The sequence below is a fragment of the Coregonus clupeaformis genome, chromosome 24 (genome assembly GCF_020615455.1).
Source record: "Coregonus clupeaformis isolate EN_2021a chromosome 24, ASM2061545v1, whole genome shotgun sequence".
NCBI lineage: Eukaryota > Metazoa > Chordata > Actinopteri > Salmoniformes > Salmonidae > Coregonus > Coregonus clupeaformis.
Window position 1 is genome coordinate 24,942,013 of NC_059215.1, and position 16,139 is coordinate 24,958,151.

The window sequence follows — 16,139 nt, forward strand, 5'->3', positions numbered from 1 at the left end:
ATCTCAAGGATGATCAATGGAAACAGGATGCACCTGAGCTCAATTTCGAGTCTCATAACAAAGGATCTGAATACAATAACCTGTTTTCTCTCTTTGTCATTATGGGGTATTGTGTGAAGATTGATGAGGACATATTTTTATTTAATCAATTTTAGAATAAGGCTGTAACTTAACAAAATGTGGAAAAAGTGAAGGGGTCTGATTACTTTCCGAATGCACTGTAATACTGGTTTAACTATTTACATTTACGTCATTTAGCAGACGCTCTTATCCAGAGCGACTTACAGTTAGTGCATACATTTTTTCATACTGGCCCCCCGTGGGAATCGAACCCACAACCCTGGCGTTGCAAGCGCCATGCTCTACTAATTGAGCTACAGGAGGTTAACTATAGTCTCTTGCATACTGCTATTTATCTTATGGAGTCAGATAATTAATTTAATGGGCTAATTGCTTAGTCTTATTTTACGAGTTGCATATGAGGTGTATACTGTATATAATATATGCATATTATTATTATTATCCCACTACACAGACATACAAAGGGCCTTGAAAACGTGTTCACCCCTTCACATAGTTTTCATTTAATTATCTTGTCTGAAATATAAGAAAATATAAGATAAATAAAATGTGTCAAACTGTGCAATGGGCAAGACGCATTCACACAACATACACATTCAGTACAGGTTTTGAATTCTAAACCATCTTCCTGTCACACAGGTTTGTCAACATATCTTTGTATGTTTCTCTCTTTCAGTGCCTAGACTGTCCTTATAGCTCCTATGTACTGTAATCAATGGAGCCTCAAGATCTAACCAAAGTGGTGCTGCTGGCTTGTGGGTCTTTCAACCCCATAACCAATATGCACCTGCGTATGTTTGAATTGGCACGGGATTTCCTGGAGGATACAGGTATGTCTATTGATAATTTGTGGTCTGTCAACAGACTATGAATTTGTAAATCATCACTTTGTTGTATTTTGTGAGTTTAGGACCTACTTCCTCAGACATTTGCATTGCTTCCCAATTATGAGAAGTAGGCCTAGACCAAGTCAAATGAGTGGTAGTATTTTGTATTTGACTGAATTTGTATTGTCATCGTGTGCTCTACAAAATTAGCTGGCCCAACTCCTCTTTCTTTATGTCTCAGGACAGTACATAGTTGTGAGGGGCATCATCTCTGCAGTGGGTGACGGCTATAAGAAGAAGGGTCTGATTGAGGCCTGTCACCGTGTAGATATGGCCAGGCTGGCCACAGACACCTCTGACTGGATCAAGGTAGACGCATGGGAGAGCCAGCAGCCTGAATGGGTGGAGACAGCTAAAGTGATGCGGTGAGTGCTGATCATTTGTGTGTGGAGACTGTAGCTCAGTTATTGAGAGGGGTTGTCAAATCTATTTTGATTCAGTATATGTGTGATACAAAAAGAAAAAAAGCATTACTTGCACTGCGCTGAAATAATCTTGTATTACATTTATCCGGGGTAACCTAGCCCAAGATGTACTCTCAAGGAGCCTAACGTTACTCAAGGTCCAAGGATCTTATATTTTGTTTTCAGATGTAGACCAGTACTGACAGCCAAATACTCCATCTAAACGTGAATCGATTCCCAATTGTGATGCGATTCTAGAAACATAAAGCTCTTTACTTTCATATCTCATCAAAATAATTTCACAAGTGCAAAATATACACTACTGTACACTGTTTTAACCGGCTTTATCACAGTTGCAGCCGACAGTATTTTTCAGTGACAACACGTTTCTGGTGGCCTGCTAGGTTTTCGGCACTTGCTAGATGGCTAATTAGCACAGGTCTGTCTTCCGTAAACACGCGCTGTAACATGGAGATATGGCCGTGTGGGAACACTAACCCTAACCCTATAAAGGTGTGTATCAATTAACATTTAAAAAAAAAAATATATATATATATATATATATATATATATACAGTGAGGAGAACAAGTATTTGATACACTGCCGATTTTGCAGGTTTTCCTACATACAAAGCATGTAGAGGTCTGTAATTTTTATCATAGCTACACTTCAACTGTGAGAGACGGAATCTAAAACAAAAATCCAGAAAATCACATTGTATGATTTTTAAGTAATTCATTTGCATTTTATTGCATGACATAAGTATTTGATCACATACCAACCAGTAAGAATTCCGGCTCTCACAGACCTGTTAGTTTTTCTTTAAGAAGCCCTCCTGTTCTCCACTCATTACCTGTATTAACTGCACCTGTTTGAACTCGTTACCTGTATAAAAGACACCTGTCCACACACTCAATCAAACAGACTCCAAGCTCTCCACAATGGCCAAGACCAGAGAGCTGTGTAAGGACATCAGGGATAAAATTGTAGACCTGCACAAGGCTGGGATGGGCTACAGGACAATAGGCAAGCAGCTTGGTGAGAAGGCAACAACTGTTGGCGCAATTATTAGAAAATGGAAGAAGTTCAAGATGACGGTCAATCACCCTCGGTCTGGGGCTCCATGCAAGATCTCACCTCGTGGGGCATCAATGATCATGAGGAAGGTGAGGGATCAGCCCAGAACTACACGGCAGGACCTGGTCAATGACCTGAAAAGAGCTGGGACCACAGTCTCAAAGAAAACCATTAGTAACACACTATGCCGTCATGGCTTAAAATCCTGCAGCGCACGCAAGGTCCCCCTGCTCAAGCCAGCGCATGTCCAGGCCCGTCTGAAGTTTGCCAATGACCATCTGGATGATCCAGAGGAGGAATGGGAGAAGGTCATGTGATCTGATGAGACAAAAATAGAGTGTTTTGGTCTAAACTCAACTCGCCGTGTTTGGAGGAAGAAGAAGGATGAGTACAACCCCAAGAACACCATCCCAACCATGAAGCATGGAGGTGGAAACATCATTCTTTGGGGATGCTTTTCTGCAAAGGGGACAGGACGACTGCACCGTATTGAGGGGAGGATGGATGGGGCCATGTATCGCGAGATCTTGGTCAACAACCTCTTTCCCTCAGTAAGAGCATTGAAGATGGGTCGTGGCTGGGTCTTCCAACATGACAATGACCCGAAACACACAGCCAGGGCAACTAAGGAGTGGCTCCGTAAGAAGCATCTCAAGGTCCTGGAGTGGCCTAGCCAGTCTCCAGACCTGAACCCAATAGAAAATCTTTGGAGGGAGCTGAAAGTCCGTATTGCCCAGCGACAGCCCCGAAACCTGAAGGATCTGGAGAAGGTCTGTATGGAGGAGTGGGCCAAAAACCCTGCTGCAGTGTGTGCAAACCTGGTCAAGACCTACAGGAAACGTATGATCTCTGTAATTGCAAACAAAGGTTTCTGTCCCAAATATTAAGTTCTGCTTTTCTGATGTATCAAATACTTATGTCATGCAAAAAATGCAAATTAATTACTTAAAAATCATACAATGTGATTTTCTGGATTTTTGTTTTAGATTCCGTCTCTCACAGTTGAAGTGTACCTATGATAAAAATTACAGACCTCTACATGCTTTGTAAGTAGGAAAACCTGCAAAATTGGCAGTGTATCAAATACTTGTTCTCCCCACTGTATATTTCTCGCTGATCTGAAAGATAAGTTCCTTATGCTTTCAAAACCGTACCGCAAGCGATGCGTGTTAATGATCAGACCGATCTTCGGGGCTCTTAACAAAACTCCCCCATACAGAAGACGCCGTCGTCTAGTGACTTATGTGTAATGTAATGGAACTGAGTCATGATCAAGGGATAGGGGTAACCCAGCTTTTCGCTTTGATTGAATAGTGTCGACTGAGAATGACAGATGGGAAAAATAAACAATATGTACAGTGCCTTGCAAAAGTATTCATCCCCCTTGGTGTTTTTCCTATTTTGTTGCATTACAACCTGTAATTTAAATGGATTTTTATTTGGATTTCATGTAATGGACATACACAAAATAGTCCAAATTGGTGAAGTGAAATGAAAAAAAATAACTTGTTTCAAAAGTTCTCACAGACCAGGCAAGAAGGGCATTCATCAGAGAGGCAACAAAGAGACCAAAGATAAGTATGTAGGTAGTCCCCTGTAGCTCAGTTGGTAGAGCATGGCGCTTGCATCGCAAGGGTTGTGGGTTCGTTTCCCACGGGGGGCCGGTATGAAAATGTATGCACTCACTAACTGTAAGTCGCTTTGGATAAGAGCATCTGCTAAATGACTAAAATGTAAATAACCCTGAAGGAGCTGCAAAGCTCCACCGCGGAGATTGGAGTATCTGTCCATAGGACCACTTTAAGCCCTACACTCCACAGAAGAGTGGCCAGAGAAAAGCCATTGCTTAAAGAAAAAAATAAGCAAACATGTTTGGTGTTTGCCAAAATCCATGTGGGAGACTCCCCAAACATATGGAAGAAGGTACTCTGGTCAGATGAGGCTAAAATTGAGCCCCGAGAACACCATCCCCACAGTGAAGCATGGTTGTGGCAGCATCATGCTGTGGGGATGTTTTTCATCGGCAGGGACTGGGAAACTGTTCAGAATTGAAGGAATGATGGATGGCACTAAATACAGGGAAATTCTTGAGGGAAACCTGTTTCAGTCTTCCAGAGATTTGAGACTGGGACAGAGGTTCACCTTCCAGCAGGACAATGACCCTAAGCATACTGCTAAAACAACACTTGAGTGGTTTAAGGGGAAACATTTAAATGTCTTGGAATGGCCTAGTCAAAGCCCAGACCTCAATCCAATTGAGAATCTGTAGTATGACTTAAAGAATGAATAGTTATGCACGTTCAAGTTCTTTAAAAAAAAAAATTCACCAATCTCAATGTTCAATATGCGCTGGATTTACAGTGGAGTTGTTGGAAATAATATTAATATTTTGACAACCCTGTTTGTATGCTTTTAAATGATATCAAACTATTTTCCAGTGATGAAGAGATGGATGTCTCATGGTAGGGTGGGGTATGCAAAATGTCAACTTTGAGCACCTCTATCTTCTAAATGTTTTATCAATCAGGTCTCATAAAGTTACTTTCTGACCACTTATGCCATGGGCAAATACAGTATGTACAGCAAGTTTTGTTCAAATCAAAATCATTATTTGGCCCATTTGGAAATTAAACCCACAACCCTATTGTTGCCAGCACCATGCTCTAACTCATTGAGCCGGCAACTGTTGAATACTACTGTCCGTCTGGGACGTTACCAGCCACATAGGGTTTGGTGACACCTAGTGACACTTAGTCACACCACCTGAAGATGGGTATGGTGGAACAGCAGGTGATCTGCCCTGAGGTAATAAAAAGGAAAGGTACATGGTGCTGGTTACATGTTTTACCGGCACAGGCTGTCTCTGTAGTAGTCAGAACATTGTTGCCAACTTTTTGACATTGAACCCTAAGATGCAAAAATCCTTCTCAGAATTTAGGAAATTCACACACTTTTACTTAAGCCCATTGCTTCAGACTTTCTAGCTTAATGTGTATTTGTGTGTGTTTATATTGGAGGTTCGGTAAATTTTTTACGTTGACATTTTAGTCATTTAGCAGACGCTCTTATCCAGAGCGACTTACAGTTAGTGAGTGCATACATTTTCATACTGGCCCCCCGTGGGAAACGAACCCACAACCCTGGCGTTGCAAGCGCCATGCTCTACCAACTGAGCTACAGGGTACAACAGAAGACACATTTCAGTCTCGTATGGATTAATAAAGTATTCTTCATCTCTCCGTGAACCCTTTAGACGACGGCCCTCAGCTGAAGCTCCTGTGCGGCGCGGACGTCCTGGAGTCCTTCGGCGTTCCCAACCTGTGGAAGCACGAGGATATCGCAGAGATCGTGGGCCGCTACGGCCTGGTGTGCATCACCCGCAACGGCTGTGACGCCTGTTGAATACTACCATCCGTCTGGGACATTACCAGCCACATAGGGTTTGGTGTTAGAGAAACCAGTGACACTTAGTCACACCACCTGAAGACGGGTATGGTGGAACAGCAGGTGATCTGCCCTGAGGTAATAAAAAGGAAAGGTACATGGTGCTGGTTACATGTTTTACCGGCACAGGCTGTCTCTGTAGTAGTAAGAAGATTGTTGCCAACTTTTTGACATTGTCTGGCAACATTCTCTGATACCTGTCGCTTAAGTGTAAGTGAACCCTAAGATGCAAAAATCCTTCTCAGAATTCAGGAAATTCACACAGATTTTTACTTAAGCCCACTGCTTCAGACTTTCTAGCTTAATGTGTATTTGTGTGTGTTTATATTGGAGGTCCAGTACAGCAGAAGACACATTTCAGTCTTGTATGGATTAATAAACTATTCTTCATCTGTCCGTGAACCCTTTAGACGATGGCCCTCAGCTGAAGCTCCTGTGCGGCGCGGACGTCCTGGAGTCCTTCGGCGTTCCCAACCTGTGGGAGCACGAGGATATCGCAGAGATCGTGGGCCGCTATTTTACATTTTTTTTTACATTTTTGTCATTTAGCAGACGCTCTTATCCAGAGCGACTTACAGGAGCAATTAGGGTTAAGTGCCTTGCTCAAGGGCACATCGACAGATTTTTCACCTAGTCGGCTCGGGGATTAGAACCAGCGACCTTTCGGTTACTGGCACAACGCTCTTAACCACTAAGCTACCTGCCGCCCCGCTATGGCCTGGTGTGCATCACCCGCAACGGCTGTGACGCCCACAAGTTCATCCACCAATCGGAGGTGCTGTGGAAGCACCGCAAGAACATCCACGTGGTCCGCGAGTGGGTGACCAACGAGATCTCGGCCACGCACGTGTGCCGGGCCCTGCGCCGGGGCCAGACCGTCCGCTACTTACTGCCGGACCCGGTGGTGAGCTACATCTGGGAGCACGGCCTGTACAGTGCCGAGAGTGAGCAGAAGAACGCTGACGTCATCCTTGCCCCGCTTCAGAGACACACCGGCCCCTCCTCCAGCTGAGGTGGCCAGCCATATTGCCTGCTGCCAACTTGAATGCCTTGAGACCAGTGGAGGCTGGTGGGAGGAGATATAGGAGGACTGGCTCATTGTAATGGCTGGAATGGAATTGATGGAACGGAGTCAAATGTGGTTTCTATATGATTGATACTGTTCCAAATATTCCATTCCAGCCATTATAATTAGCCCGTCCTCTTATAGCTCTTCCCACCAGCCTCCTCTGCTTGAGACTGCACTGTGTGTAGTAGGAGCTAGGGAGCATTTATCTTCTACTGGTTTGAGAGAAGACTTGTGACTTCACTGATGCTCACCAGTGCCAGAATGAGTGTGCACCAGAATAGCCTCTCTTGTGTGGCATCTCCTCAGAGATAGGGTGAATCTGCTGAAGATTAAATGTATCACTGTGTTTTATAGAATATTATAAGCACCCAAGTAGTGGCAGTCCCAAGGAGCAGAATGTAAATCCTTGATCTGTCACTAACAGTCAATCTGGTCCGTAGAGCGCTTTATCTGTATATAGCACAGATACCCATCAGAAACCCACAATCTGTTGTGTATATGTGAAGTCACACCGGGCATGAAACATAGTAGCTTGTTCATGAGCATTGATTATTTGTGTACAAATGAGAATTATTTGATTACAATGAGCCTGATGCAGAACTACAGAATTTTTTTATTTCGAAATGCAATGTGGTGATTAATATGCTCGTCCACCCTTAAGAGTACCTTCATTTTTTTAAAATGCTGGCCTTTAGATGTGTGTGTGTTTTTGAATAATTCCCTCAGGCAAAGGCAGTTGGTATGTATGGGATCCGTTTACAGATATAGTAGAATAGAGTAACATACAAACAGCATGGTGTGTATTGAGAAAAATTAAACGCTGTCTTTGTTTTGCAGCTTGTGAACACTTCTCTGTCAAAGTGTCATTGCTGTCTCCAAGAAAAATCAGTACATCGCAACTACATCCATCTTATAATGAGGAAATCCCAACCGTTCACACCTATTCTGTTTGCTTCAAATGCAGGTTATTAGTAAAAGGAAGTAGCCTTTTTGTTAGTCTATCACCTTTCCTGATCAGATAAGCATTTTTCTGATAATAACATGACATTTAAGGTTTATATGTATTACAATAGTTGAATGAAGTGTAGATACAAACCCCACTCAGTGGTTGCATTCGTAGTGGCACTGTATGGAATCACTGAGTTGATTGGAACTGCAGACTGTCCCTTCATTCGTTTTTTTAGTTTGGCAACAAAGGCAATGCAGCCAAACGCTTCCAATCTTGACTTCCTTGTCTTATTTCTAAAATTAACTTGTGTTTCTTGATCAATGATCGAAACCCCTAGCCTAGTGGTGCTCAATTTAGCAGAAACTGAATGAAAGCTCAGGCCATACTCTCATCTCATATGTTCGCAAACAAAACAGGCGAAATGGTTATTCCTTTTCAATTATGTACGATTTATCATCTCTGACATCATACAAGCAATCACTGTATCGACTCTAGTCATGTTCATACTAATATGTTTGGTAGTAGCAGCAGGCATCTTCAAGCCTGTGTCAGGGTGCAACTCAATAATAGGAAGGTGTTCCTAATGTTTAGTGTACTCAGTGTATGTCTGTGAGCATGTATTCTCACACTCTGTCCCTCCCCAGGTATTGACCCCACAGTTTGTAAAATCGCCCAGATGCTGTAACTGGGGAAGGTGATCGAGTAACAGGGTGACCTGTACACAATCAGAATCCTCAGCCCCTTCTGCAACTACACTTTCTCTTTCAGATTGGACCAGGAGTTCACCAATGGGCTAGACAGAAAGCACCGCAAGGTACGATCCAGGCAACCTGTTTAAGTCTCGCAAGCCAGACTTCCAAGTCTTGCACTGGCTCAGCTAGCTCTGGTCCAGGTCATTAGTGAGCGTTCCTTCACAAACAGTCTGCAGTTCAAGTTAGTGAAGGAATGCACCCTAATGACCTGGACCAGCCTTCTAGTCAGGTCGTGCGAGACTAACCTGACATTAACCACTTCGGTCAAAGATTAGATCATCCATCTTATATTCCTATTCTCTTTTCTCAGGAGTTATACTGTGAAGGCCAGGTCTGCAAGCAAGTTTTCAAGAATAATGTGTGAAGGAATGCACTTGAAGGTTTCAAGTTTTAATGTCACGTGCACAGGTACAGTGACATGCCTTGATTACAAGCTCCAAACCCAACAATGCAGTAATCAATATCAATATAGCACTAAAAATAACATAAGGTAGAACAAAAACACATGAGTAAGTAAGAAGCTATACAGTGGGGGAAAAAAGTATTTAGTCAGCCACCAATTGTGCAAGTTCTCCCACTTATAAAGATGAGAAAGGCCTGTAATTTTCATCATAGGTACACGTCAACTATGACAGACAAATTGAGGAAAAAAAATCCAGAAAATCACATTGTAGGATTTTTTATGAATTTATTTGCAAATTATGGTGGAAAATAAGTATTTGGTCACCTACAAACAAGCAAGATTTCTGGCTCTCACAGACCTGTAACTTCTTCTTTAAGAGGCTCCTCTGTCCTCCACTCGTTTCCTGTATTAATGGCACCTGTTTGAACTTGTTATCAGTATAAAAGACACCTGTCCACAACCTCAAACAGTCACACTCCAAACTACACTATGGCCAAGACCAAAGAGCTGTCAAAGGACACCAGAAACAAAATTGTAGACCTGCACCAGGCTGGGAAGACTGAATCTGCAATAGGTAAGCAGCTTGGTTTGAAGAAATCAACTGTGGGAGCAATTATTAGGAAATGGAAGACATACAAGACCACTGATAATCTCCCTCGATCTGGGGCTCCACGCAAGATCTCACCCCGTGGGGTCAAAATGATCACAAGAACGGTGAGCAAAAATCCCAGAACCACACGGGGGACCTAGTGAATGACCTGCAGAGAGCTGGGACCAAAGTAACAAAGCCTACCATCAGTAACACACTACGCCGCCAGGGACTCAAATCCTGCAGTGCCAGACGTGTCCCCCTGCTTAAGCCAGTACATGTCCAGGCCCGTCTGAAGTTTGCTAGAGTGCATTTGGATGATCCAGAAGAGGATTGGGAGAATGTCATATGGTCAGATGAAACCAAAATAGAACTTTTTGGTAAAAACTCAACTCGTCGTGTTTGGAGGACAAAGAATGCTAAGTTGCATCCAAAGAACACCATACCTACTGTGAAGCATGGGGGTGGAAACATCATGCTTTGGGGCTGTTTTTCTGCAAAGGGACCAGGACGACTGATCCGTGTAAAGGAAAGAATGAATGGGGCCATGTATCGTGAGATTGAGTGAAAACCTCCTTCCATCAGCAAGGGCATTGAAGATGAAACGTGGCTGGGTCTTTCAGCATGACAATGATCCCAAACACACCGCCCGGGCAATGAAGGAGTGGCTTCGTAAGAAGCATTTCAAGGTCCTGGAGTGGCCTAGCCAGTCTCCAGATCTCAACCCCATAGAAAATCTTTGGAGGGAGTTGAAAGTCCGTGTTGCCCAGCGACAGCCCCAAAACATCACTGCTCTAGAGGAGATCTGCATGGAGGAATGGGCCAAAATACCAGCAACAGTGTGTGAAAACCTTGTGAAGACTTACAGAAAACGTTTGACCTGTGTCATTGCCAACAAAGGGTATATAACAAAGTATTGAGAAACTTTTGTTATTGACCAAATACTTATTTTCCACCATAATTTGCAAATAAATTCATTAAAAATCCTACAATGTGATTTTCTGGAGAAAAAAAATCTCATTTTGTCTGTCATAGTTGACGTGTACCTATGATGAAAATTACAGGCCTCTCTCATCTTTTTAAGTGGGAGAACTTGCACAATTGGTGGCTGACTAAATACTTTTTTCCCCCACTGTATACAGGGTAAGTTCCAGTACCATATTTACAATGTGCAGGAATACTGGAGTGATAGAGGTAGATATGTACAAGGGTATATAAGCTGTTCAGGAGCCTGTTGGTGTCAGACTTGATGCACCGGTACCGCTTGCCGTGCGGAAGCAGAGAGAACAGTCTATGGCTTGGGTGGCTGGAGTCTTTAACAATTTTCCGGCCCTTCCTTTCACACAGCCTGATATAGAAGTCCTGGATGGCAGGGAGCTCGGCCCCAGTGATGTACTGGGCTGTCCACACCACCCTCTTTCCACACCACCCTCTGTAGCGCCATATGATCAAGGGCGATGCTGTTGCCATACCAAGCAGTGATACAGGCAGTACTGATGCTCTCAATGGTGCAGCTATATAACTTTTTGAGGATTTGAGGGTCGGCCCGTCAGGAAGTCCAGGATCCAGTTGCAGAGCGAGGAGTTCAGTCCCAGGGTCCTGAGCTTGGAAGGCACAGTGGCGTTGAACGCTGAGCTGTAGTCAATGAACAACATTCTCACATAGGTATTCCTCTTATCTAGGTGGGTGAGGGCAGTGTGGAGTGCAACTTGAGATTGCGTTGTCTATGAATCTGTTGGGGTGGTATGCAAATAGGAGTGGATCTAGGGTGTCTGGGATGATGGAGTTGATGTGTCATAACCAGCCTTTCAAAACATTTCATGATTACAGATGTGAGTGCTACAGGGTGGTAGTCATTGTGGCATGAAGCCTTAGAGTTCTTGGCAACAGTAATGATGGTGGTCATTTTAAGACATGTGGAGATTACAGACTGGGACAAGGAGAGGTTGAAAATTACCGTGAATATGCCGGTCAGCTGATCTGCGCATGCTCTGAGAACGCGTCCTGGAATACCGTCTGGCCCCACAGCCTTTCAAGTGTTGACCTGATTAAAGACCTTACTCATGTCGGCCATCTTCTTGAGAAGAAGATAAGATGTTCCATGATGTAAACCAATTGTGTTTACTGCTAGACTGAACCCTAAGCATAGGGGAAAGAAACCCAGGTCCAAGAGCTGTACATTTTCTGTGTCTTGGGCAATATGACTTGACTGTTCATTTGATAGTCCCAAATGAAAAACGTTATACTGTTTGACCATTAGAGGGCACCATTGGATTATTGTTATAAAATTGTGTATGGTACATAATGTGAAAAGAACACAGAAGGGCTTGGTCGACATTTTTAAGAGGAGAATTCTCACCTGAATTAATAAAGGTCTATAACCCTCAAACTCAACTCTGGACCTCGAAGCCAGTTCCACTGCATTTTTTTATTGTTCCCCTCTAATCAGGGACTGATTTAGACCTGAGATACCAGGTGTGTGCAATTAATTATCAGGTAGAAGAAAAAAAACAGCAGGCTCCCGACCTCGTAGGGTAAGAGTTGAGTACCCCTGGTCTATAATATGGATGTTTAAGAAAATTATATTCCACATTGTAAAGGTTTAGGAAATCTTAGCAGATATCAGTCAGTAACTGGAGAAAACTTCTGCAGTATTACCGGTACACAAAATCAAATTGTGTTCTTTGTGGTCCTCTGTTCTGTCTTGCCATGAGGCAAGGTGGGGAGCTGAGAATAATCTAAACTCAACTGGATTTGATTTGCCCAAAGTCATTAGCCTTTCTGCAAAAATCAGTTTTAAGAGAAATTCTAAAGACTTCAAATCAGATTTTATTGGACACATACACATATTTAGCAGATGTTATTGCGGGTGTAGCGAAATGCTTGTGTTACTAGCGCCAATGGACTTGCCACCAACTTGTCAATAAAATATCAATCATAGACTGTATAATATGGAATATGCATTTTTACATTACGAAAAATAGAAATGTGAAAATTGTTCACGGTCAATTAGTTTTGACTCTCCGTAGATCATACAGCCTTTATGATACTCTTATAAAACTATATTTTCACTGCATTTTGAGCATGAGCTCATGTGTAGACTATCATCAAAAGCAGCAGCCAAAGGTTTCAGTGTCTATGTTTTAAGTGTAGATTTACATATTCTCTGAAGATGTTCTTCTTCTGCAGGTGATCAGTGCTTCCTGAAGCTGACATGTCTAGGCCAGGACTCTCCAACCGTGTTCCTGGAGAGCTACCGTCTTGTAGGTTTTCGCTCCAACCCTAATCTAGCGCATCCAATTCTAATTATTAGCTGGTTGATGAGCTTAATCAGGTCAGATAAAACTGGTGTTGGAGCAAAAATCTACAGTAGGGTAGCTCTCCAGGAACAGGGTTGGAGAGCCCTGGTCTAGGCTATCACTTTTGTCTCCAAAACCCCTGTACCAGTGAACATAGCGTGAGAGGACTGGTTGTTGTATTAGCAGCAGTCAAAGATTTGGCAATAAGAGGCTGTGTTACCAGTAAATATATAGTCTCGTTTGTAGATCATGTGGGAATAGGATACCCACCGGTTGCAAGACCAGATTTGGGATTTGAACTGGCGACCGAGGTTGCTGGACTCTACCCCTAGGCTACCTGCCCCCCAAATATAATTAGCTAAATGTAATTTAACCACTATAATAACATGCATACAAAGTTATCACAGTTTAGTGTAAACAAGTATTATTTTGACACATACACTACTTGACCAAAATTATGTGGACACCTGCTCGTCGAACATCTCATTCCAAAATCATGGGCATTAATATGGAGTTGGTCCCCCCCTTTGCTGCTATAACAGCCTCCACTCTTCTGGGAAGGCTTTCCAATAGATGTTGGAACATTGCTGCGGGGAATTGCTTCCATTCAGCCACAAGAGCATTAGTGAGGACGGGCACAAATGTTGGGAGATTAGGCCTGGCTCGCAGTTGGCTTTCCAATTCATCCCAAAAGTGTTAGATGGTGTTGAGGTCAGGGCTCTGTGTAGGCCAGTCAAGTTCTTCCACACCAATCTCAACAAACCATTTCTGTATGGACCTCGCTTTGTGCACGAAGGCATTGTCATGTTGAAACCGGAAAGGGCCTTCCCCAAACTGTTGCCACAAAGTTGGAAGCACAGAATCGTCTAGAATGTCATTGTATGCTGTAGCGTTAAGAACAGCCCCAGATCATTATTCCTCCTCCACCAAACTTTACAGTTGGCACCATGCAGTCGGGCAGGTAGCGTTCTCCTGGCATCTGCCAAACCCAGATTCGTCCGTCAGACTGCCAGATGGTGAAGCATGATTAATCACTCCAGAGAACACGTTTCCACTGAGTCTAATGGCGGCGAGCTTTACACCACTCCAGCTGACGCTTGGCATTGCGCATGGGGATTTTAGGCTTGTGTGCGGCTGCTCGGCCATGGAAACCCATTTCATGAAGCTCCTAACAAACAGTTATTGTATTGGTGTTGCTTCCAGAGGCAGTTTGGAATTCGGTAGTGAGTGTTGCAACCGAGGACAGATGATTCAGCACTCGGCGGTCCTGTTCTGTGAGCTTGTGTGGCCTACCACTTTGCGGCTGAGCCGTTGCTCCTAGACGTTTCCACTTCACAATAACAGCACTTACAGTTGACCGGGGAAGCACTAGCAGGGCAGAAATTTGACACACTGACTTGTTGGAAAGGTGGCATCCTATGACGGTGCCACATTGAAAGGCACTGAGCTCTTCAGTAAGGCCACTCTACTGCCAATGTTTGTCTATGGAGATCGCATGGCTGTTTGCTCGATTTTATACATTTACATTTACATTTTAGTCATTTAGCAGACGCTCTTATCCAGAGCGACTTACAGGAGCAATTAGGGTTAAGTGCCTTGCTCAAGGGCACATTTACGTCATTTAGCAGACGCTCTTATCCAGAGCGACTACAAATTGGTGCATTCACCCTATAGCCAGTGGGATAACCACTTTACAATTATACTATTTTTTAAATATATTTTTTTATATTTTTTTTTGGGGGGGTAGAAGGATTACTTTATCCTATCCCAGGTGTTCCTTAAAGAGGTGGGGTTTCAAATGTCTCCGGAAGGTGGTGAGTGACTCCGCTGTCCTGGCGTCGTGAGGGAGCTTGTTCCACCATTGGGGTGCCAGAGCAGCGAACAGCTTTGACTGGGCTGAGCGGGAACTATGCTTCCGCAGAGGAAGGGGAGCCAGCAGGCCAGAGGTGGATGACCGCAATGCCCTCGCCTGGGTGTAGGGACTGATCAGAGCCTGAAGGTACGGAGGTGCCGTTCCCCTCACTGCTCCATAGGCAAGCACCATGGTCTTGTAACGGATGCGAGCTTCAACTGGAAGCCAGTGGAGTGTGCGGAGGAGGGGGGTGACGTGAGAGAACTTGGGAAGGTTGAACACCAGACGGGCTGCGGCATTCTGGATGAGTTGTAGGGGTTTAATGGCACAGGCAGGGAGCCCTGCCAACAGCGAGTTGCAGTAATCCAGACGGGAGATGACAAGTGCCTGGATTAGGACCTGTGCCGCTTCCTGTGTAAGGCAGGGTCGTACTCTCCGAATGTTGTAGAGCATGAACCTGCAGGATCGGGTCACCGCCTTGATGTTAGCGGAGAACGACAGGGTGTTGTCCAGGGTCACGCCAAGGCTCTTTGCACTCTGGGAGGAGGACACAACGGAGTTGTCAACCGTGATGGCGAGATCATGGAACGGGCAGTCCTTCCCCGGGAGGAAGAGCAGCTCCGTCTTGCCAGGGTTCAGCTTGAGGTGGTGATCCGTCATCCATACTGATATGTCGGCCAGACATGCAGAGATGCGATTCGCGATTCGCCACCTGTCAGCAACGGGTGTGGCTGAAAGAGCCGATTCCACTAATTTGAAGGGGTGTCCACATACTTTTGTAGATGTAGTGTAAGACCTCCCCTGCATTGGGACCTCCCTTTGTAAAGTGTCAGTCCCCAGTCACATGACACATGATCCAAAATGGCAACCTTCGTGTTTTGATCATACCTCAGTGGTTTTTATGAATAATACTTTTGTGTTTGTTTCATTCTTTGTATAATACTAATACATAGCACACATTTGAGGAAACGCACGCATCCTCTGCTTTTTAACTTCGAGACAATCAAGACAAACTGCTATTTGTTTCACGAGTTAGACTATGCACATTTGGTCCTATTAAACAGATAGCTAGCTGGCTGACACAATTAGTAAGCTAAAGCTAGCTGAAAATAAAGGGAAAACGATGGAGGAGTTGAGTGCCGACGAGGTAAGATAACGACGTAGTGTTGCTAAATCTACTATTAGTTTTATCCAATATGTGTCGACAAATGTTACTGCGTTTGGTCGTGATTATCTGTGGAAGTCTATGACGTTAACGTTACCTTTTTCAAAGGCTAACGTAGCTAGCTAGTCAGTGACACTACAGTAACGCGTTAAGCATAAAGCCGGAGA

General features: G+C 43.9%; 2 protein-coding genes across 6 annotated transcripts in view; both read left to right on the top strand.

Moving 5' to 3' along the window:
* The first annotated feature begins 796 nt into the window (after positions 1 to 796).
* Positions 797 to 6,953, top strand: LOC121538388 (nicotinamide/nicotinic acid mononucleotide adenylyltransferase 1-like). The gene is given in 4 exon segments (XM_041846331.2): positions 797 to 911; positions 1,150 to 1,330; positions 5,510 to 5,802; positions 6,602 to 6,953. Coding segments are annotated over 4 exon segments (894 nt in total). The 3' UTR covers positions 6,907 to 6,953.
* An 8,702-nt stretch (positions 6,954 to 15,655) lies between these two features.
* Positions 15,656 to 16,139, top strand: part of ube4b (ubiquitination factor E4B, UFD2 homolog (S. cerevisiae)) — a 52,447-nt gene continuing 51,963 nt past the window's right edge. For all 5 annotated transcript variants that reach the window (XM_045207117.1, XM_045207118.1, XM_045207119.1 and 2 more), the window contains exon 1: positions 15,656 to 15,954. In XM_045207117.1, the coding sequence (XP_045063052.1) occupies positions 15,931 to 15,954 (24 nt within the window). In that variant the 5' untranslated portion in view covers positions 15,656 to 15,930. The remainder of the gene's footprint in view (positions 15,955 to 16,139) is intronic.